Genomic DNA, 24617 nt, shown 5'->3' with positions numbered 1-24617 from the left:
AACCAGGAGTGTGAAGTTGCAAAAGGAGAATTTCAGAGACATTTTATATCGACAAACTGACGCCAGGAGACATTCAAAGTTGAGGTATGGCTCTACTTCAGAGTAGCTTTGGATTCCATTACCCCTCAATAACTTCATTCTTAAGACTGAAGGGGAAATGCATACTGAAAAAAACAAGAAGGAGAATTACATTTAACAATCTCTGCTTTCAGAAACATTGCCAATTATGGCTGCACAATATGGTTGGAGCCTCAAACATCAGCTGCCAACAAACAAATGAAGAATGTCAATCTGTCTAAATTAAATCTCAGATGACATACGAGCAGAGAATGATGGTCTGCCTACATTTTTACCAAAATACCGAAACAAATACCAAGAAAACATTAGCAACTATTTCCCTGCGTCCAAACAGGAAAGCACAAGGCGGATTTGAATGCAACACAGCAACAGTGGCTTTGACATTAGCGGTTCATTTGTGATGTGATGTTTACTGTAGCTGTGGGCAATGTCATATTTGGATGCTGGCTGATTGTGACTATAGGAGACAGCTTGCAGTGTCAATAATTCATGTCTCTGTAGGTCATCACAGAAACCTTAGTGTTTGTAGTCTTAATAGAAATCTCATTAAATATATAACATGGAGTAGAAATACTATATCATTAGTGGGAGCATATTATCAGTGAGATAGTATATTTCTCTACTGCTTCTTAATGCTGCACACAACACGATGCAGCAAAATGCTAAATATTTGGTGCCACTTATTAAGTGTAAATGTAGATTTGGACCAGAAATGACTGCATCCTTCCCCAATTCAAACTATTTCTATTCAACGGTTATATTCATGAGCTTTTCAGTACAGTCGTGAGCACATAATACCACGGCACACACATGTGCCTGCACGTGAATGGGTGTGTTTCTGTCTGTCTGTTTAGTGATGCTGGTGGAAGCGGGTTTTTTAATGAATGTAAATGATGTCCATTGATGTCGTTGGGCGAAAGTAATCAGTGGTTGCAGTTGGAGATCCTTAAATAGCCCGAACCCATCCTTTTATAGCACTGGTTGTATCTTAAATTTAAGTTCCCTTGGGGAAAACACAGACTTTCCACGGTTATGTTGGAAGTGACTGATAAGATATGAAGAGCAAGGACACTCTATGAATGAGAATTCATGCAGAGCTTGGCCTCTTTCCTCCAGCCTCCGTAGTTATCTTAGAACAACACCTCGGGTGCTAGAGACTGTTGTAGTAAGCCTCGACCCAAGCCGGGACTCGCTTCACTTGCCGTGTGGGATTATGCTCATTATATATTCTGCCAGTGTAAAACACACACACGCACACACACACTTATAAACCTTAGCTTAACTATCTGTAATCTAAAATAAATGAAAGACTCTGATCTGTCCTTCGACTGAAAGGGGAAAAAAAAAAGAATCACTGAGGAACTTGTGAAACAATACTAAAACAATATTTTTACATTAATATTAATATTGTGCCCAAGGTAACGGCAGTATGCTCAGTTTCTCCGATTTGTTATACAGCACACATGATCTCCGATATTTTTGTAAATATAACCTTTAAAAAGTAAAAATATATTATTTACAGTAGCAGGAATCAAATCTACACTGTATTTATTCACTGTATAAAGAGCTTTCCGTTTCACCTAGTTTTGCAGATCCGCAGGGATATAAAAGTGTGTGTCAACACTAACACTCACACATACACACAAACCCATAGTTCAAGAACCCATTCATGAACATGAATATGCCACTATTTCAATGTCAAACAGCCTGGTAGCGTCTAAACTGCCCGGAAAGCAAATCATTTTCAGAGTTCACTTGTCTGCAGGACCGAAGTGCCTCTGCCTCAGCAATGGTGCCAGTGTGTTCATAATGTAATGCAAGAGACTGACTCACAATATATCGCAATGTTCTTTTCCCACGTTCTAGCTCAGAAAAGCTGCCAGTAATTCACCCTCTTTGACCAATTTATCGCATTGAATTATTATCACAAACACAAAACTCTGAAACAAATCTAATTCAAACTTGAACTACTCAAATAGTTACAACTTATTGTTTTTGTGAAATTATGATAAAATGTACATTACAATATACTATGTAACTTTTTATTTAAAAAAGAAAAAGTGTTTTGGTACACGCAACCCTAACACATTTTGGTTCTCAATGAACGAGAAACAGATTTCTGTGCAATTAACTCGGAAGCATTAAATTTAGAACAAACACGGCACTGAGAGCCCAGTCTTAAAGGGACAATGCATTCCCAAAGTGGTTGTATTCAGGACTACTTTTAAGGAACAAGTGAGTGTTTGCTTGCTGCTCATGCCTCTCAACCACAGTCATACTCACTTCTACCAGTTGCTATGGAAACGTGTTTCCCAGCTCCCTTCTCCCATTATTTTGACATCACCTCTCTCTCCCACTCTCTCTCCCTCTCCCCCTCTCTCATATGGCTGTCTGATTGGACGCAGCAGTGAAGCCTCGGAGGAGTGACTATTTACGTTGAAGAGGTTGTTAAAACACAGAGCACAACTTCAACTGATCACCATGATTGCCTTCAGAGGCTGGGCCAATGGTGTTATGATGCTCCGACGTCTGCACCAGTTATCCACATACTGTGTAGAAGTAAAAGCTTGTGTACGACTGTATTCCATTAAACCATGTGATGATAAACATTTTCAAACAATTAATTTGAGGCCTTTTCTGGTGCTTCCCTTTTTACAGCCCCAAAGAGAGGCATCAATATCTGCCAGGCTTTAGACACTTGGGGCATTTCATTCGTGCTTTACCTTCTAAAACATGATAAGACCGCAAAAGAGATGGCCAGCAGCTCACAGTAAATCTCTGTGCATTAGGTTTAAAAGAATTGGTTACGTGCCAACCCAACAGGAACCACACATGCAGAGAAACTGCCTGGTTTATAATAATATCTATTTCAGTCCAAATTACCATTGTAAAAAACTCAATCTTAAATCACTAATCTTCTTTCCGTGGAATCTACAGCCCTTAAGGAGGTTTACAATGTAATTCATATGTACTTAAATCCTTTTGTATACGTTATAAATGATTACTTATCTCTGGATATTCTGCAATCACAGTCAGCAGATAACGTAATGGTCATATTTATGGGTTGCGTAATAGGGCAGCACCCATTGGTATAAGAGTCCGAGGCAGCAGAAGCTGAGCTGCCACAGTGGAGATGATTCAGACTCCTATCTGTTGTTGCAGAGTGACTGTTTAAAGGGGGTTTGGCTGTGATATTGAACTGTCATATCATAAACATATCATATTTGATGTCATATCACTTTTATCACTTTGCCATAAGCCAAAAGGATCCGTTTCTTATTGTGTACTGCAGCTTGATATGCATTACTAAGAAAGGATTTAATACAATGTAAGCAGCCTACATCAAAACACATCCATGACAACATTGCTATTTTCAGATCAGATATGACTTTTAAATACAATAATAGACTTTATTGATATCATCAACAAGGACAGGTGTGACCTGAGAGTCGATCTACAGAACATTATTTTGCAATTATCTTTTGGCCTTCTGTGCCTTTAATGATAGTACAGTTTAAGATTAGGAAAGGGGGAGAGAGAGGGGATGATATGCAGCACAGCGTCACGGGTCATATTTGAATCCCGGGCCGCTGCGGCAAAGACTTTGCATGTGGGTTGATGTATCGATACATCATCAACCTATTCAAAAACTAAACTCATTAATATGCATCACATTCTGTATATGGGAAACACTGTCACGGCACATCTTTTAACCAACGTCATGACTCAAACTGAAGCCAAAATATGACTTAAAAATGAACTCTCGCTAATGGGTGCATCGCTCTCTGAGCTACACTCCTCTTCTTCTCTTTGCTGAAGATAAGCTGTGACGGTGCTACGGTGTACTCTACTTCAGCGGCAAACAGAATTCGCCCTCATTCAGGCAATTTAGTGCGAGTGCCCCTCAGCATCTGCCTCAGCTGTGCACCACATGACAAAAGCCCAGGGACACGGAGAGCAGAGAGTCTGAGGCCCATCAGGCCATGCTGTGTACTCCTGTAATGAGTCAGTATTTAGAAAATGCAGACATTGCACTGGCGGGCACACTTAAAATATAGGTGAGAGAAAGCTTCCGGAAAATCACAGGAAAAAGATTAATTGTGGCTAATTAAATAATTCTGACATTTATGTGAACACAAACTACCACAATGCAGGATAAATATGTGTCGTCACCCATCAGAAACAGCCATGAGATTCTGGGAAATAATAATTACGTCAAAAATGCCAGTTTGATTTTTGTCCAGCTTAGGGCTCCAGTAGAGCTGTACAACCTGTGCAAGGACTGAGAGAGAGCAGTCTGTCAGTATGTCTAAAAAAGACATACATAATCAGTGAGATGGAAAGTGTCTTGGCTGCATTCTGGGCACATTGCAAAGACTTTTTTATGTTCGGCTTGAATGTTGTGTGGAGACCACATACAAGAATAGGGAGTCTGTGTGGCATGAACAATGACTGAAATGTTAACATCGCTGCGAACGGGATGAATCACCACAGACTGTCGCAAAAATAACACTCTTTCTTCCAGATTAATCATAACAGTAGTTCTCCAGTGGCTTCCCTGTTCGCGCTAGTCACGACACACTCCCAGGAAAAAGTCCACAAAGCAACCGCCTTCTTGCTACCAGTGAGAAAGCTATTAAGGTTTAGCCAGAATATAATACACTAATGCTGTACTAACTGGGCAGAATTTCATGCATCCCTAATAATTCCTGTAACAACAAAAGAGGTAAAAAAAGGGGGACAGGGAGGGCAGGAGGGAGGGAGCCACAATGACCACTCAGCCACAAGCTGCCTGGGACTACACAGAGCTCCGAAGCCTGGCACATGCACACAGCTCTCTGTGTGTCCATTCAGAAGGCAGACAAGCTGGGACGAGCCGGATAAGCCTGCCTGTGACTCCACCAGGAAGAGGATCAATAAGAGGGAATGCACCATTTCAGATACAGCCAGACAGAGCCAGTGGCAGGGCAGAGAGGCAGAGCAGCACTTGAGTACTCATTATGTTGTGTAGGATGACACAGTGTGTGCAGCCACTCCTTGAAGCGTCTATGAATGGAGGAAGACGATGCAGCAGACCCATTAGAGATTACAGACCGCTCAGTAATTGGATTAAAGCACTAATGAAAAAAACCCCGCCATGAGCGTGTCTCCGTCAAGGTTACGGAGCTGAGAACGATAACACGTTGGTAGCAGGTGGAGAAACCCGAAGCGATCCTATGAGCCGAGAAATGTTGAACAATGTTCACCATGGCCATCTCCTCTCCCTTGCTGGCATGGAAACAGTTGGCTGCAGCTGAGCATTTGGACATCACCCACCAGCAGTCAATCACATACTGATGTCCCGCCTCCCATACTAACAGGGTTTGATATTAAAACCTGCCAAGTATCAAATGGCAGTAAAATGTGCATTTGCCAGTAAATAAACAAGGGTCACCCACCACAGTAGCCAAAAGGATGATGCCTCAGCTAGTCTTTTCCTGTCCTCATATTATGTCCCCACTGACCACTATATACTTTTGCAAACCATAATCCAATCAAATAAAGCAAAAAACAGTGGCTGGGCATCAAACAGGCTTTGTTTTAGCCGCCTGCTAAACTGTTATTTCCCATTTGACTAAATGGTTTACCGGCCAAACACTAGTTTAAAGATACCCACATACAACACAGCTAGCATGATACAAACAGAACAGAAAAAACCAAGACCACGAAAAGATCTAATATAAAACTGTGTGACCAAGTTTGAAATCAAAGCCTCGATCTGTTCATCTGCTTACTGAATTTTTCACAGTGTTCCTGACTTAATACAGAACATGAAGCAGCATTGAAAATGAGTAGGTTGGTGTTACAGCTCAGGGTTTCATGAAGCAGACGGGTCATGAAACAACAACAACAACAGCAATCCTGTTACCTGCAGTCTGAGAAGTGCTTTAGAAAGTTACTTTCTAAACCAATTCAACTCACCAAACATGAGATTTAACATTAATCTAGGTGAACATTTAAACTTTCCTCGATGCAAGAAGTAAGACATAATTATATATTAATTATACAAATGGTACATAAGGCTAATCAAGAATTAAGATTTTTGCTACATAATGTTTCCTCCTCTTAGATAATCTATATTCATGTGATCTCTTACTATCTAACTAACCAGACAACTGCCATTAAAGTGTAATTCATCTTTCTGATGTGTACGTGCAGTGCATCTCCTTGCCAGAAAATCGGCCCCCCTGCTAACCATATCAGAATAAAACCCTTTGATCATGACATAAGAGTCATCTATACTTCACTGAGAAGCCCATTTGCTATTGACCCTTGGTCAGGGGCACTAACAGGAGTAAGATAACTAATGTGCATGTGCATCTTTAGGGTTGGAAACCAGAGCACCCAAAGGAAACCCATGCAAACACAGGGAGAACATGAAAGTTCTACACCGTTTACTGTGAGGCAACAGTGCCACATCACATCTAGGTATAGTATGTAGTTATAGCGATGTCACAATATCTAAGACTTCAGTACCAAGTCGATGCCAAAATTCAGAAAATGTGGCGGTACTCTCTTTTTCTACAGTAGCGCAGGTACCATAGTATCCGGTAGTACCATCAGGGCTCAAGAATGACATCATACTTGGAAAGATAGAAAATGTGTTTGGGAGCGGACAGAGACCTTCCTTGGGACAATTGTGTCCCTATAATGCTACATTGTGAACTACTAATCTGTGTTGTAACTGGCAGGAGGAGGGAGAGTTAATGTTAGCGATTAACTGTTAGCAGCCAGTGGCAGTCCTGCTTGTCTAAATAAAGGAGCTCACAGCTAACATTACTGGGAGGAAAACATTGAGTTAAATTAGGATGTTTTCAAGCTATATTCAGTAAAAATGTGTATTGGGCGAGTGTAGATTATAATGTTATTGTGATTTGTTCAAATGCAATCTTGTAAATGTATTTTTTGTCAAAAAACTTGAATAAATAGCCTACAGTTGTTTAAAAGAGATGTTTTCAAAGCAAAACAAAATAGATATTAGCGAGGGATTTATTGTTTTACCGTGGTATAGAGTTGGGTATCGAGAATCTTGGAATGTCAGTGGTATTGGTGTCGACTAGATTTCTGGTATCTTGACATCCCTATGTAGTTGATTGCATGAGTAGTAGTTGTATTTGCTCTCAGGGTCATGCTCTAAATCAGGGGTGGGGAACCTCCGGCCTCCGGGCCCGTTTACGGCCCGTGAGACCATTTGATCCGGCCCTCGATGTAAAACGCAAAGAAAATTCACTAGCAAAAAAAACTAGACGGCAATATTTTAAAGTTTGGCCCAACAAGCAGCTCTCTGCAGAGCGTAACATACAAACATGGAAAGATAGAGAGGTAGACCACCACACCAAGAACAGACTACTCCACCACTGCTGTGCAGTTATCACTGCCATTTACAATATTCACTTTATTTTCTATCAACCACTTGGTACTTATATTATTTTATTATTTTTTATTTAATTATTGTTTACTGCCTTTTTACTTAATGTTCTTTTGCTGTGACAAGATACATTTCCCCGTTGTGGGACTAATAAAGGATTTCTGATAAAATAGAAAGATACATGGATAAAAAAGTTGCTTTTTTGCACAGCAGAAAAGAAAGGTGACATTTTTTGCAGAGGTTATGAGTTCAATAATTAGTATGGCCCTCAAAGGATGTTGTAAAAAAAAAAATAGCCCTTGATAGGAAAAAGGTTCCCCACCCCTGCTCTAAATTCTCATCTCTTAAGGAATATCCGATTTGTTTAATGAAACCATTTTCTTGTCATTTAGACAAGGGCATTCTCTGTACTCTGGTAGCGTATGTGTTAGTCAAGGCCCTCCCTCATTAATCCATGCCACATCTAATTGTGCTAAGCCATAACAGCGTGCCAAATGCATTCTTAAATAACAACGCCATGCTATTCCAAAATCTGTCCAGTTACTGACTAATTAAAGGCACTTCTGACGAGCGAGAGGAGGATGTGTAACACTAGTCATGCTTTTTAGACAAACTTCTGTCGGTTCAGTCATGACCTGTGGAGCCTATCAATAATAAAGTTCAGATTGACACTTGTGGAATACATCATGTGGGTGCAAACAAACACAATCAGATGCACAAACCACTGGGCCATTTAAAGTTTTCAATTTAGAGTTTTCAGATTGTGAAGAGAGAAACCTTAGCACTCAAAGAAAACACAGGTGGTTTAAAAACATCCCATGTGCTGCACTGGAGCTTGAGGAGGATTAGGCAGTAGGGCAGTCAAGGTAAGCAGTGAAAGGCTTTTGTTGTACCTGGGTGGTGTGTGCGTGCTGCCGGAGTAAATATCAATAGGCAATTAAAAATATAACTAAAATGATAAACTTTAGAACATATTCATTGACATCTATTTATTCATACATAATGCCTCTTTGAACAAATGCAAAGTTTGCAACCTGGCTGAGATGACTTAATTATGTTTTTTTAAAAGAAAAGCTTTCAGGCTCTGACATAGGGAAACTGTCTGGCAGACTGTCTTCACCTACAAATAGAAACGATGACAAAAATGGTGGGAAATTTAGAGAAACCAAACCATCTATAATTTTACTTATTAAATGTTTTGCCCTATTCATAGTTCAGAAGTCTCTCTCACAGTTCACACTGGAAATGGGCACTGTGAGGGCAATGGCCGCCAGATGGCTCAGAAAGGGTAGAGCTATCCCCATTCATCATACTTGGATGCCAGTTTCCCCATCATGGTGAACTTGTCATATTATAGACTATATAGATGGAGGACATGACAGCTCCCTAAACGTGCCAAAAAGAGTCAAAACAACTCATTGCCTCCTGGTGGCTGGCTGCTGTATAGGTCATAAATCCCTCCCTCTTCAAGTTAGTGGATGGGACATGGGCCAAACTAAAGTCTAAGTGCATGTCAAATAAATTGTTCCCAAAAAATGGTTTCTGTCATTTAAGAAATGTTATCATGCTGATGAGTTTGGTGTTAAGTTATTTTAAGCCACTAAAGCCAGTAAAGTTACAGTCACAGACTCTGGAATTGTTTATAGTGTAGGAAAGTCCAGATATGATGTAACTTTAACTTTCAATAACCGTGATTTTTCAAACAAAAATATCTGTATATAAAGATCTTTATATACAGTCTATGGTTCATACAGTAAATTACCTGTTTGCTCCCTAGCTTAGCAACATTTCCACTGACAGTGATGTAAACCAGAGATGTCAGACCACCGTTTGTATTTATAGTGTCAGTAGACAAGCAGATTAAGTTTCTGAAACAGTTATTTAGTTAATAAATTGGCAATAAACATCAAAAAGAGAATGCATTGCAAATGTTTATTTAAACTGCATAATCTATCTAATTTCACATTAGCTAGTTAACTGTACCTTTTTTCATGTTCTCCGATAACGTAATCCTATTCAGTGCCTTGTTTGTCACTACCTGAGGAGGAAATGCGGTACTGGGGCTGTTTATTTGGTTGTCATGACTTTGCCAGTGATTGACGTCCTGTCGCTCCATCCTCAAAGTGGAGGGAGAGCGGAAAACCATTCGTTTGAGTTCAGTGGAGCCGACAGCTACGCAGAGTTGTGTACTTGCAACTTCATGACATTTCTTTAAATTCTGTAGCAGCAGCGGCAAAATCATGTACGAAACACCGGTAAGTAACAGTAAGTCAACCGTAAGAAGTATTCGTTTTATTTTTCAGTCAGCCAAGTCTAACACAAATGTTGTGATTCATCATTTCGCACATTTTGGTGAGACAATAAATTCATGCTCTGACTAGACAAGCAATGACTCACGAACAACCTGTCACTAAAACCTGTTCAGCAAATCTGTTCATGTTTACCGTTAGCATGTTATATCAGTTGTTTCTGTTCATGAACTATATAGCATTGAGATTCCATGCAATTGATCATACCACAGAGTTATAAGCATGAAATAATAAAAACAAAAAAGGGCTTTTGTTTTCATGAAAAACACTAATTGGGAAGCTGGATCATGTATTCCCCTCATGTTCCTGATATAGCTGTCAGTACAAAAGAGCAAGGAAAGCCCAAGGTTGTGTTTTATATTCTCTGAGACAGACTGGCTAGGTGTGGTTCGTCTTCACAACGGCTCCACTGAGGACGACAGATGGCACAGAGGCACCTTATGACACAACATGAGCTTCCACACACATACACGCGCACACACCTTGTTGGCCAATCAGAGACTGGACTTTAAAAATAGACACTGGGACAGGGCTAACCTCCAGAGAGTTGACTACTCTATTCCTCAGGGCTAGACTCTCCGGAGACATCGACAGCGGGAGAAGACTATTGCTATTAATCTAGCCACTTAAAAACAGGGTTGTGATGAATTAGAGTGGGGTAATGCCTTTTTCTGATTTTATGCCTGCTCGTTATACATGTAATATCACTTTCAATACGTGACAGCTTCAGCTAAGTGGCCTGGATTAATTGAATTACCACTGGACATACATGGATTTGTGGGTCATATCTATCGTCAAAGGTTTTAAGGTGTTATACCTTCACAGCACCAAATAAGGTTTTACATGGATATGCATATGTACCTTACTCCATCTGAAAAAAGTATTGCATGTGCCATTATTTGTTTTTGATGGTTAATGATGAACCTCATTTGTTTGACCTTCAGATTATAACCAGTGAAGAGCTGATTACTACAGATTCACCGCCCTTAAAATTAATTCAGTTTAGTCCGAGGTAGAGCCAAGGCAGTATACACTGCACGTTTGAGCTGCAGCTCTTTGAATGTTCTGTTACAAATCCTGTGAGCTGCACTACTGGAATAAATTTGTCAGAGCAGAAAAACCTGGGAAAATCAGCAGTGAGAAATTTAAGTCAGATGAGAAAGTCGCTTTAGTTCAAGTCATCCTTTATTTAAACTTGGAGAATGAACCCAGTGGGGGTATGCATTAGGCGGAAGTTTGCATTTATGTACATGCATCATCTGTGCACAAGGCCTAAAACATCAGTTTAAAAGAGGTGATACCAAAAGCAACAGCTGGATACCACAATAGTGGACAGTATACACAACGCCTACATAGGAATATTAAAAACATATAATAAACACATACTGAATGTGTTGCTACTAGTGCTGCTATTTTAGAATGTTTTTCCTGACCAAAAGCCAACCATTACTGATAATTTACCATTAAACAACAACATAAGTGCCTTGCATGCAGGGGTGCTGTGGTTGAAGGGCATAGAAACCCACCCAGCTGCAACGATAATGATGCACAAACAGGTAAAATTCATCATTTATTGCCAGCTGCAGTGTATGCGCAAAACAGGCAACTGAATCCCCAGTTCACCTGTCCAGGAATGCCACGATGTTGCATGCGTCGTCACTGAAACATGCAGCCACTTTCCCAGTAACATTAAGTCTCCAGTGCATGCCGCGATGTTGTCAGCTGTGTGTCTGCCCGGCATACGCTGTCAGGGTTTTTGCAAGCCCGGATGCCCGCCGCGTGTGTCACGGTGAGTAACGTTATGAAGTTAGCAGTAATGCAAATGCTGTGAACATAGCAGTGCAGTGTGTATCCAGTTTAGTTGTCTCTGAATAGGCCTAAATGTTAAAACTCCTCAAGACCCAAGCCAAGTTAGTCAACAACATTTTAATCATAACCGATTACACATAGTGGCATATTTTTCAGGAGACTGATATGTGCAATCTCAAAAGAGATTCTGTGAAAACAAATAATTTCATTGCTCCTCTGATTTCATGTCTAACACACTACAACAGACTATCACAGACTATCAAAAGGTGCACGTAGACAGATTCATTTGAAAAGATCTTAGCCCAATTATTCAGTGCGAATAAACACAGCATGAGGTGTTTCACCGCAATGCTCTTGCCACTTGATTAGGGTAGCAACTCTCCTCTGGTTATTTAAACAACATCTCTTTGAGACACCAGCAAACTAACCATAGTTGCCTCAGCCCACAGCTTGCTAGCGTTGTGGGGAAACATGTTACCCCATCAGTGAATACATATCAAGAACCTCAGGCAAAACACCAGCTCCAAGATGGAGCACCCCAATCACAATGTCTCATGTTGCAAAGGAATTTTAAATGTGCATTCCTCCAAGCTAATTTTCGAATTAAGTTCTACGACAAAATTTGCTTGAAAACAGGGTTGCATATGTTGCACTACAGATCACTTGATTTGGACAGATACTGTGGAAACTGCAGTACAACTTATTTTGCAAAGCCCAATCTGTTATGTTAAATGAGTGGTCTTATGCCCTTGTTCGTGAATACACATCAATACCAAAACAGTCATTTATATCATGAGGACACTTCCAAAGGTGTTTGACTTGTTCTGTCTCCATAGACAGGCAACATAGAGAACATTTACTTTTTATTTACATTTATTTAGCATTTATTTTAAAAAGCCAGTGGTTTTACTAGAGAATAAATTAGAGACAAATATAGAGCAAATGACTTGGGGGCAGGAATACAATAAACAATCTTGAATAATTAAAAAAGGCACAAGGAGTTGGATTTTCCAAAAAACAAACAATAAATTATAGAAAAAAAAGAAGAAAAACAAATCCCTCTCAAATCCTAATTTATGACCCACTACAAGTGTGTGGTGGTGTCAGTACCTGCAGAGATCCTGCCCCCTGTCTGTATTTTCTCTCTTCTTTGTCTTTTGCTGTGTTCGCGACATTTCTGGGCGTTTCTCTGCCCCTCGCTCTGCGTCTGCCTCCAGCTGTTACTCCTCGGCCTCTTCTCCCCCCCAGGCTGACACAAATTCTATGCCCATTAGCTAGCTATAAAGAAGATTGCTAAACTCGTTGGCTAGTGTCGTTGAGCCGGGGAGGAAGGGCCTACTTTGAATGTTGTGTTTATAAACTGCAACAAACAAATCCTCATTCTACCTTTCATTCTAAATGACATGGGTGGATGCTTATTTATCTGACTTCTCCATGATATCGACATACCAGAAACCCTGTGGGAACATATTTTCCAATATGGCGCTGTAAAACTGACGAATGATATGAATGCCACAATAGCTGATGTCAAACATCCTTAATGCTCCAGCATTGTGCCTTATATCCGCTGGTGAAACAACGCCCTGACCCTGTTCAGTCAAAATGTGTTTTAGCTGCATGTTACTGTAGCACTCGGGCAGAGAAAGCAGCCATGTGCTGTCATAAGGCAGAGAACAGCCCTTCACAGGCAAATCCCCTTTCCCCACTAATGGTGGTTGTTGTGAAGGAATCTCCAGTGGGAGTAGGTATACAAATCGCCAGTATGCCATTGAGAATAAAGTGGATGATCATGGTCTGCCAACAGCATACATACAGTGCAGTCGCATATTTCTTTTGTTGACCAAAATGCACTGTTTCTAATAATAGTTAGTATTCATGAAGAATGTAAGTAATGCTTTACAAAATGTGTGTTTCATTCGTCATAAAACCTCCATAGGCTTCAAAATGTCTTTAGCTTGAAAAAGACTGTGGAAGGGAATTTACTGCATTGTGAGCAATTTGACCACAACCATAAACATGAATTTACTTGAAGTGCTGAAAATTGCAGCTTTGGAATGATGAGTAAATATTAGGTAGTATTTAAAGACACTAAATACAACAATGAAGGTTATCATCTTTGGATAGCAGTAGTTCTTGTTGGTGGTTCTTCCAGATGGTGTGCCACCATTTTTAAACATTTTAAGGGTGCATGGATACCCTGTCTAACTACATTGGCCTGGCCACTATGACTTGTGATGTGAGATAGTTTCATTTGCTTTACAGGGCCTGTCATCTGCCTTTGCACTCTATGACATCCATGGAAAAGATGCACAATGGGGTCCATGACACATCCGGCTTTTGCTGGCAAAGAGAGCAAGACGGCTTTCAGGCAGTGGAAGTCAAGGAGTCATACTGAGAGGAGATCCTTCAGGGAGGAGTGTGAGAGACATGGTAAAACAGACCATGGCCGACAAGATGCCAAACATACAGTGTACACAAGGAAAAGTTTATTTAAAAAAGATGGAACTGCATAACATACCAAGTTTGTTTGGATATTGTATTTTCAGTCTGCTCCTTTTAAGTAAAACAATAAAAGTCTTGGGTTGACCAAGATACACTGAGCTTGAAATCCAACCTTTATGTATTCACATCCTGTGTTTAAACCTACAGTAAGGAACTTTTGTCTCCCCCTTCTAACAGTGAAAGTAATAACACAAACACTCTACCCTGCCCCAGGAGCGTTTTTTTTCTAATCTTCCTGTGCAAATAAGGTCAGCGGGAAAGAAAAGTCCAAGTTATGGAGTCGTCAGATGCAGTAATCATCTGTCCAGGAAAAGCTACATCAATGATGTAGCGTCTGTCCTCCCTGTTGATCACTATATATTTTTAACTTTAATATTTCCTCTTAAAATGTCTTCATTATCTGGAGCATCCACTCCAATACCAGATACGGGCGTCGTACATGGACCACATGAACACCTTGTTGTTCATACTTATTGCGTTTAGAGCAGCTCCAAGAACATTGCAACACGGCCTGTGCCGCCCTGTCTAGGTTGTTATAAAATCTTTGGAGGTGCACGGCTCGATGCATGAAACAGGTTTAAGCCTTTCCAGACACTGGAATAGCAAATCCTCATGACCCCTCAATCTGTCACAAGGTTAAAAGCTGCCAGAGAAACACGGTATATGGACACACGCCCTTACACTGTTGTAGGAAAACACCCCAGTAATGGGGATGTGGTGGTGTACCGGTCCAAGGATCCTACCAAGCCAAACAATATCCGAACAGCCTGCAGCATTTCTGAACAAATCTGAGCCACCGCCAGCTCTCTACCACTGTAGTACTCGAGTGACCTCTGACTCAGAGATGGACTCTAATCCCCTCCAATCTTCCACCTCCTGTCCGATGGGTTCAGGAATTCTGCTAAGTGCTCCGTTCAACTCTCGATAATATTGCCTGTTAATGTTAGCAATTCAGTGCCCTCAATGAAAACACCTTAAAATGACCCTTTATAGTCTCTATAAATTCATTCCACACCCAAGATTTAGTGGTTATATCTGATAGGTTGGAGTGTCTGTGAATGAAAAGCAATTGGCAGGCATGCATGTGCTGTCAAGATAAAAAGAAAGAAGTGGATGTTAAGATCTCAGATAGCACTGTGTCAAAATTATCACCCTGGTATAATGTTCAATAAAATAAAAAAAAAAAAGCAAATTATAAGGATTGTTGGCTCAGAATAAATTATATATAAATAAAATGTATTATATTAAAGAGCTTTACAAATATTTCATATTCAATATACTTTGGAAACAGTTAACAATAATCCACGCACTTGCATTTACAGGAGCTACAAATGCTACAAATTAAAAAAATAGGTGTCATGCTGCCATGTAGGTTTAATCATATCTTTGTTACATCATTTTAGATTACTCTGCACAAATGAGGATTAAATTATGTAATTCCCTTCCACTTTCAAAATGTTTCTTTTCCTTCTAGTCGTCCGAAAATCCTAAAACATTGACATATACAAAAGAAATATGATTAGCTTCAGAATAATGCGACACTGATCTCGGTGGCTGTAGGACAGGGGCAGCTAACACGATGCCTGTGAGTGCCTGGTCGCCCGCAGGGAGCCAATGAGTTGCCCATTCTAAAAATGGCATGAGGTTAACCAAGCAAATTGATATTATTCCGGAAGATTATATAAAATAATTTGCCCTTCGTATCACTCTCTACCCTTCAGGTAGCTCTCAGTCTCTAGAAGGTTGGTGACCCCTGCTGTAGGATATAATACATTTATTTAAAAAAAAGTGATTATCATATATCATGTTTACTAAGTAGGCAAACATTTCTATAAATAAAGAGCCTTTGAATAAAGAGTTAGCAATTTGATTGAAAGTGTGAGGGTAATCTATGATTTCAAATATCTGCTTAACTGCTTTGCACTGCTATGCTTCAGACAAAACGTCTCACGTGTAAAATAGTTACAGGGGTCAAAATATACAGGGGACAGTTAGGCTAGACTTGCCTGCAGAATTATTCTATCCGTGTGAATCACGGACATCCTTTCCAAGTGGATCCTGCACGTTGAATTGATAAGAAACCTCACAGGGATCCAATTAGAAAATTAAAATAACTGTTTTTTCTCCTGAATGAGTGTCACTTCACTCCTTTAATGATGGATTTTTCCCTCATAATACAATTAATGCATATCATGACTTTGTGTATAACAGAGGTATCTCCAAGTTGCCAGGCAATGACTAAGCCAGTAGAGGGGTATAACATTAGAGGAGAGGGTGACACACTATGGTGACTGAATAAAAAGAAAGCCTGGGGCATAGCAATCTGAATTTCCCCTGCTCCGTGCATGGTGATGCACCCTATAGTGTTTTAATAATGAATGCACCATGATGTGCATGGATGCATGAGAAGACACACACACTGCATCCCTTCACACTCCATAAAATAAGTTGAGAGCTAAATCCTAGCCAAAAGCATATTGCTTTATTACGGCAAGATGAGATATGCACTCATTTTCTTAAAATGCGACATACTGTAAAGCTTGCTTTCAGGGGTTTAGGTTGACAAGAGTCATCTGTATCTCTTGTAAATTACGACAGTTTCTTCCAGCATGGATAGTGAAATGATCGTTAACATGTTTCCTCCTTTAGGGGCCACACTGGCCACAGACAAGGCAGTGATTACTATCCAAACCAAAATTACAGGTGTGACATATAGATCAAATGTTTAGAAAACTCAAACCTTGGTTTGGACTTGCCCTTAGTTTGTGTCACAGGAGTCCTGTTTTTCCCTGCTTCTCTCACACTCAAAAAAAAGACATGGAAAGGCAGAAAGGGAGCCAGGAAGAGGGGTGCTGGTGCGTAGTTCACTCCTCTCCTTTCCTCCGCTCTGTAGGTGTGTGCGGGAGGAGGGAATGTGAATGCGCAAGGCAAGAACAAAACGAAAAATTTGAATTTCAGGGGGCGTGGGGTTCCGTTGGAGGAATATATATGTATGCTGTCGGAGAAAAATTAAAATGAAAATAAGTTTCAGCCAGATTTTAAAAAGTTGGATAATTTCCCACGGCACACCTGACGATCTCTCACGGCACACCTGACGATCTCTCACGGCACACCTGACGATCTCTCACGGCACACCTGACGATCTCTCACGGCACACCTGACGATCTCTCACGGCACAGTGGTTGAAAATCACTGGTCTAACCTATTGATAGCGTATCACTTACTTATACAAAATGTATCAGACGAATACCCAATGAATGCATAACATATACAAACATGGCGTATACAAAATATCGGCAACACGCTGGTGTACGTTGATATAAGTTAAGGCATAAGTAGTATTTGTTAAGAGCATGCGGTGTTACGCTGGGGTGCGTTGTTGAACGCTGATGTTTTGAGCATGTTCAAAATGTACCCAACGTGTGCTTCATAAGTCATGCAGACATTACACATAAGTTACGTTATGTTAGACATACGTTAATACGGAATGCCTTCGTGAATACTTACCTACGTAAATATAGTACGTAAATACCTACGTGAATACGTTAGATATAGGCTATGTCGGCTGACTGAACCCTAGAGCCAATTTATTGATAACGAGTGGATAACCTATTCGTAACCTATGTTAAGCTTATCCCTTAGTAACTTATTAAACGTGTTTCTACAGTACAGCTAGCGTTCAGCTAGCAATTTGGGAGCTTATTGGGGTTTGAATATAGTATATAGGGTCCCTGTGAGTAGCTCACCCTCACTTCTTCACAGCACGTCTTGATGAGTACATCAACTATCATCAGAGAGCATGGAGGATGCTGAGAAGCTGCAACAAGAATACATTTTAGCCGTTCTCCAGCATCAGCATGACATGAACCAAATGGCACTTTTCCAGCTCCGTTGGCCAGACGCTCTGATACGTTTTGTATAAGTAAGTGATACGCTATCAATAGGTTTGACATGCGTATAATAATTTGTTATGTATACGTCAGCTACAACACTGCTGTGGAAAAGTTAGACGTAATTGGACTGGCATATGTTTCTGCCATACGGAACTGTGTGACAGGGCCGTATGTCTGCCGTGTTCGGTGTATCGTCTGCGTCCTGCGAACGATCACAACTTACCCTTAATTTATATCAACGTATTGCCGATATTTCGTATACGCCAGCATACATTTCTGCCATATGGATGTGTGACAGGGCCTTAAGCAAAAGGAAAAATTAGTGTGACTTTATTTGCCAAGTGCACCAAGCATTTACATAGCTGAAGGTGATCGGTCTGAGAATCAAAAAGTAAATAGCCCCTTTGAAATGGCTCAAAGTTGTCTTCTCCTCTTGCCAAGAAGAGATGGTAGCCTGAACAAACAGACAATTATACCTAGCAGTTATAAGATAGTTTACAAAAACTTTGTTTAAGTCTGAAAATCAGTGTCAGAGGCTTCTTTTGTCCCACAGAGCAATTGCTTCAGAGTGGAGAGAGGCCACATAATGCCTAAAGGTTTGCCAATCTAGGGTTACATGTCTGCAGGGATCCTGTATTCACAGTGCTGGCCTCTTTCTTCTTCTTTTTTATTTGATGAATGACAAGGACACACTGTTCTAATTTCCTGATAGCTCTGAGATCTTAATAGGTTTCCACTTTTGAGAGAAGCAGACATACTATAGTATGAAGTTAGTACTGTATGATTGCAATCTTAAGCTAAAAAGCAATGACTCTGAAGCTGGTGTTCAATACTGGCATACAGTAACAAGATACACTACAAGCTCATCTCCCAGGCCTCATGTGCTGCGTTTAATCTTTAAATTAAACCCGATTAATAATATAATAACTCAAACCTCACAGGAAAGATGCTACCACCACAAAAGCTAATCACTGAAAGCCTCACAGTCTGTGCCTCATCTGTGAGCAAACCCTTAGGAAAGGATGTTTATGTTCCCCTCCACAGTGCTTCAAAAGGTCACGTGCATGCGTAATGTCATCCTTTTAGCGTCCTAGGGCAATGCAGCTCCTCTCAACTCTCTCGGACCTGGATCTGTCTGATCCACTCCCCATCATTAGTAGTCAAGTTGTCCTGGCTTGAACAAAACCACAGTCTCTCTCGTGCCTCCCCTTCCTAATACTGGGTAAAAAACCTTTGCATCTATGAGAATAAAAAAAAGATGTACAAGAGATATGGGAGCTTTAAAACTACAGTCTGAAGTCTGATTTGTAGGAAATGGGTATTTCATCGACTGTTTCACAATTATGATAACTAAGACTTAATAGATAGAATACCTAAAACATTCATGACGGACAATTGTTTCCTAGAAAGGGTTACTAATCCAGTAGTTGTGTTTTTCCATCATCACTTCCATTCTGAAATATATTCTTGTTCAATAAGAATCCTCTAAAGCTCTGCAGCGGCCTGTCAGCAGACACTCTGTTCTTGGCAGGTTCAGTTATTTGATAAGACATAACTAAAATCACAGATAATGGAGGTGAAAAGAGTAAGCTCTTCACCTGCTTTGGCTGGATTTCCCAAATGGACTTTTCTCCAAACATCTGTGTCTGACTTTAATATGATTTTACAGAGTGCTGCTTGACTCTTGAAGTGGACGGCATGTTAAGCAATGTCTGCAGATGCACATGACAGTCCAATCACTATTGCTGCTTTGGTTCATAAGCAATTACTAATGGTTCCCACTAACAAAACAAAATTGCTCTACATGATGGTTTTAAGCAAATGCTTAATTGTGTTTTGCATTGCCGGTCTAACGAAGTACCAAGCCATGATCATATGTAGTGTTAAAAGGATAAACTGACTGACAGAATTTTTTTCTGGCAATATTGTTGATAAAAAAAGAATTGTTTGAGCAATTCATTAAGGGAAAATAAATGATTGGCTTCAGCTTTTCAAAAGTGAGCATTTGATTATTTTCTCTGTTTTATATAATTGTAAATGGAATACATTTGGGTAGAGAAGTTTTTTGCTTCATACACTGATTGGCAAACGTTAATGAGCCATACCGGCCGATAGTTGTGGGATTTACAACATCAAAAACAACAACAATACAATACAAAAACACTTGGATGTATGAAAACAATAACAAACAGGCCAGAAAAATACATGCAATATACAATATATTATGGAGACACTACTTTGACATAGGATGAAATACTATCATAAGAAAAATCCAGGCGTTGCAGAAGGTTAGTGCAGTGCAGGGGGCCGTACAGCCAATCCAGCTGGAGGGGACTGACATGCTCTAAAAAGGGTATCCAAATTTTAGAAAATGTAACATTAGAGCCGCGAGCAGAGTGTGTAATTCTTTCTAATTTTACAAAGCACATGGCATTCTTTATCCAATTGGTATGAGAGGGGGAAGAAGACTCTTCCAGTCCATCAGAATAACACGCCTTGCTAGCAATTTCCGAAAATCTGCATGCTCAACGAAATAGGACGGCAGTGAATGGTCAGGGGTCATTCAGGGTATCCCTACATTTGGGAATTGCTGCCAGTTGTCAAAGGTTGTCCAACTGCGGCCTTTCTGCAAGGTATGACCATGTTAAGCCAAGATATTATGAGTCTCATCATTAGGTAAGGGACAAACTGAAGGTTTCTGCCCTCAATCGGTTTTGTAATAGTAAACTAATTTGCTGTGGTCATGCAGCAACTGAAGAGAGATAAACAACACTTTGCTGTGTCTTTTTTGGGGCAAGGAAAATCTAGTTTTTTGTGGACTTCTTAAATAAATTTCAAAGTATGGGAAACACTGCTGGCAGTACACAATGTGCACGCACTGTTCTGAAATAATCACTTTATCAAGTAAGAGCTGCTGGACTAGCAGCCTTTGCTTTTGGCACTGTTGATTTCCATCCTTATGAAATGAAGCTAAGTCAGACGTGAAGGGGTCTTGAGCTTTTGTAAGTCGGCCTGCAGTCAGCCATGCTTCCCATCTTGCTTTGTAAATGGAGCAGCATGAAGCTACGTCATCATTCCCACATGATCTGACTGATGATATAACACAAGCCTACTGTACTAGAGGGCCGAACTTAGCTGTTGACAAGAGAGCTATATGGTGAGATGAAGATTGCCTTTCATTCATATCCAAAAAGGTTGAAGACATTGGGAACACATCTCTTATCTCGCCCAGTTTTGTTTCACTTCTCTCACTTTGATTTCTGGAGGCTAGGTTTCATTTTCTGTCAGAAATGCAGTCTTGAAATTCTTCCATATTCCAGTATCAGTTTGAAGAGGATCAATTAATAATTATGTCTAGAGGACCAACAGGCCCATTGAGCAAGTAGCCGGCAGAGAGGAAAGGGAAGAGAAAGACGGTTAATCCCTCCTATACAATCATCTAATACATTTTTTTTCAATTTTCTTTGATTTGTATTCAACTTCAGAAGTGACATTTATAAAAGTGCTCGTTCTGACATTTGTGCAAAAGTAGATTCAGTAAAGGAATACAGAACAAACATTTTATTCTTAGTTTAGTGATGGTGCATGAGTGAGAAAGTGATCAGTCTTTTGAAAAGGTCAGAATCATGCAGTCCTATCTTTGTTACATCCATATTCAACATAACTGTATCGTGTTTAAGTCTAGGGATGTCACGAGAACCGATATATTGTTACCAAGTTGATGCCAAACTTCTGATTTTTCTACAGTACCACAGGTACCGCTGTAAGAGCTCGAGACTAACGGCATCTCGTTGACGATAGAAAATGTGTTCGGGACGCAGTAAACTCACTATCGACGCCTCCAAGAGAACTTTTTTCCCCGTTACTTGGCAAAAGATAAATCCTTGTCGAAATCGGCAGGAGAGCTAGTTAACGTTAGCTGTGGAGCAAGGTTTCATAAAGTTGCACCAGCATTTACACGGTAATAAAAGGAGTATATGTTGAAGTATATAGGATTTATTATTTTCTTGTTTATTGAATTGGTAACGAGAATCACTGGTATTGATATTGACTACCAAATTTCTGGTATTGTAACATCCCTAGTTAACTGTTGTCCACTTTCGATTATATGAAATTGCACATTTAAAGTAATGCTTGTCTAGATATCATAAAAGGATTCAAACCAAAACCAAACCCCAAATTCCCTTTACTAATTACGTAGTACAATGGAGATAAACGGATAAGTTGGCTAGGCTGATATATCAACCAAAATGAGGGTATTGCAGAGGAGTAACAAGAAACTGCAGCACAGAAATGCCAAAGGGATGTGTATGGGCATTTAGAAACTGTGTCACCATTACATTGTTTGTCCAAGTCTGTCAAGTTGGACAAACAAAATGTCTCATTCAGCAGACACTGGGTCACAATTCTTGAGGAAAAATAGATAAAATAAGGGATCCTAAAAAGGTTGTAATGCTGTTTATGTAACATATAGTATTGGCAATCATCAATATCCACCTCAAACATCCAGTACTGATGGCTACATTATAATAACTGTAACATTAAGATCACTCACTTGGAGTATATCTAGTGGACAACCTCTCAGGCACAATTCCTAAAGCTTCAGATGTTCTGACAAGATTACAATTTATGCAAAAATTGAAAGAGATGTTCTCTCTCAAACAGAAATAGAGAATTTTCAGAGATCATCTAATGCTTCAATAATTTTAACAGGTTTCCTATCATTTCTATGTGTAATTGGTGGTAGATACATAACAAAATAACGTGGCGAATACATTACAATAGGCTTAAATTATATTATGGCACAAGAGGAGCCTGAATTTCATCATAAGAGTCTTGCAAATTGACATTCTTCATCAAATGTTCCCATAAACCCAAGAGAAATCGCATTATCATTACAATGCAGATAGGGCTCCACTCCCTGTGCGTTTTCCTCTCCTGCCTGAGGAACACCCTTGCACATATTGGATTGTACATAAAGGATTAAAAGGCTATCCCACGATTACCCTGAGCCTGAGTGTAGCTGAGAGTACTACTCCAACCATAATCTCCTCACATGTCAAATTACTGATTTTAATTTTAAAAAATGCTGTGGAAAGGCTATTAAAAATGTAATTTGTCACAAAACTCCCTCGTTTAAACTTACATAACGACACATTTTTACCAATTTAGAGGATCTAATTTCAAAGCCTTTATCATGGCATCAGATTACATAACAGATGATTCAGAGTAGAAGTTGTGCTTGCTATGCAGCAGTGCCAGAGACCAAATAAACCCACATTGTCCCTTCATGTACTTTATGCAAGTGAGCATCCATTGTTAATAACCCCTCCTTTAAATACCATCGCACTGCACTTCAAAATGCCATGTGTTATATACAATGTACCTTTAACTAAGAGAACGTGACTCAACCCACAAGGCTGTGTGTGTGTGTGTGTGTGGTGTGTGTGTGTGTGGTGTGTGTATATATATATATATATATATATATATATATGTAGATGTATATGTGTGTGTGTGTGTGTGTGTGTGTGTGTGTGTGTGTGTGTGTGTGTGTGTGTGTGTGTGTTCGTTTACAAATGCAAGGAGCCCAGCATCACACCCCATCAACAACAAACACGTCCCATCCAAACTGAGACCAACGGCCGACAGCACGATCACATATGGGAGAACATTTAAATCCCCATGCCACATTTCCATTCACACAATGCTCAAGTTCATGCTAATACAATGTTAAACCCTGTCCTACAGGAGCATTAATGTTTTATTTAATGCACAATAACGCTAAGTCAGCGTACAGGCTGGTCACGCAAAGACTATGCGTTATGTAGCCCACTGTGTTTTGCCTCCAGAGAAAATGGCACCCTAACACATTAGCAGCAAGCTGTCTTTACTTAAAAAACACACCACCCTGCTCGCCAGTGAGTTAATTAGCAGCAGGCGCAGTACCGTTACCGTTGCACCTGCTAAACAGAGCGCCTGCGGGCGGAGGGAGGCAGGGGGGCCGGGGGGGAGGAAGACGAGGAGGCAAGTGGATGCCTGCCGTCCTGCACACTATAAAAGGGTGGCGATGTATTCAGAGCAAAACATAAACATAAACATTTCTAGTTTAAGTGCTAAATGTGAGATGTTCTTACCTGTACATCCTACAAGAAGCAAAGCTAGGAAAATATCCCTTATCTGGACCATCGCAACTCCCGAGTAAACGTTAAACGGCGTAGCTAACGTTTAATCTCTGCTCGGTCCCTACCGTGCTGCCCTTGGGTTTCCTGCTTTATCTCAGAAACTGTTCATTCTAATCTATATTTCTAAAGCAGGTCGGTGATAACTGTCAGCAGCAGCGTCGTTGATGGTGACAAGCAGCGGCCGGAGATTAGCAGTGATGAGCGCCAGTGCACTGTTCAAAGTCTGACTGACAAGCAGAGCCTTCTCACACACGTGGATAAATCCGCGGACTAAAGGACATCCTGTTAAATAGTGCGCGGATCTGAAAGGAAACCAGTGTCATGAGGAAACCCCCTGCAATAATTATAATAAAAATAAAAATTATAACAAAAGTAGGCTTTAGTTCAAATAATACTTAGGACTATTGTTATAATATCCGTTTAAAAATACACTAAA

At 40.2% G+C, this 24617-nt stretch overlaps 1 protein-coding gene across 5 annotated transcripts in view; it reads right to left on the bottom strand.

The window, feature by feature from the left end:
- ncam1b (neural cell adhesion molecule 1b) overlaps positions 1 to 24390 on the bottom strand; it is a 65931-nt gene extending 41541 nt beyond the window's left edge. For all 5 annotated transcript variants that reach the window (XM_029445999.1, XM_029446004.1, XM_029446001.1 and 2 more), the window contains exon 1: positions 24134 to 24390. In XM_029445999.1, the coding sequence (XP_029301859.1) occupies positions 24134 to 24185 (52 nt within the window). In that variant the 5' untranslated portion in view covers positions 24186 to 24390. The remainder of the gene's footprint in view (positions 1 to 24133) is intronic.
- Between the last annotated feature and the right edge of the window lie 227 nt (positions 24391 to 24617).

Source organism: Cottoperca gobio, chromosome 13 (genome assembly GCF_900634415.1).
Source record: "Cottoperca gobio chromosome 13, fCotGob3.1, whole genome shotgun sequence".
Classification (NCBI taxonomy): Eukaryota; Metazoa; Chordata; class Actinopteri; order Perciformes; family Bovichtidae; genus Cottoperca; species Cottoperca gobio.
Note: the sequence above shows the minus strand (reverse complement) of the source record. Positions and strands in the feature narration are given on the sequence as shown.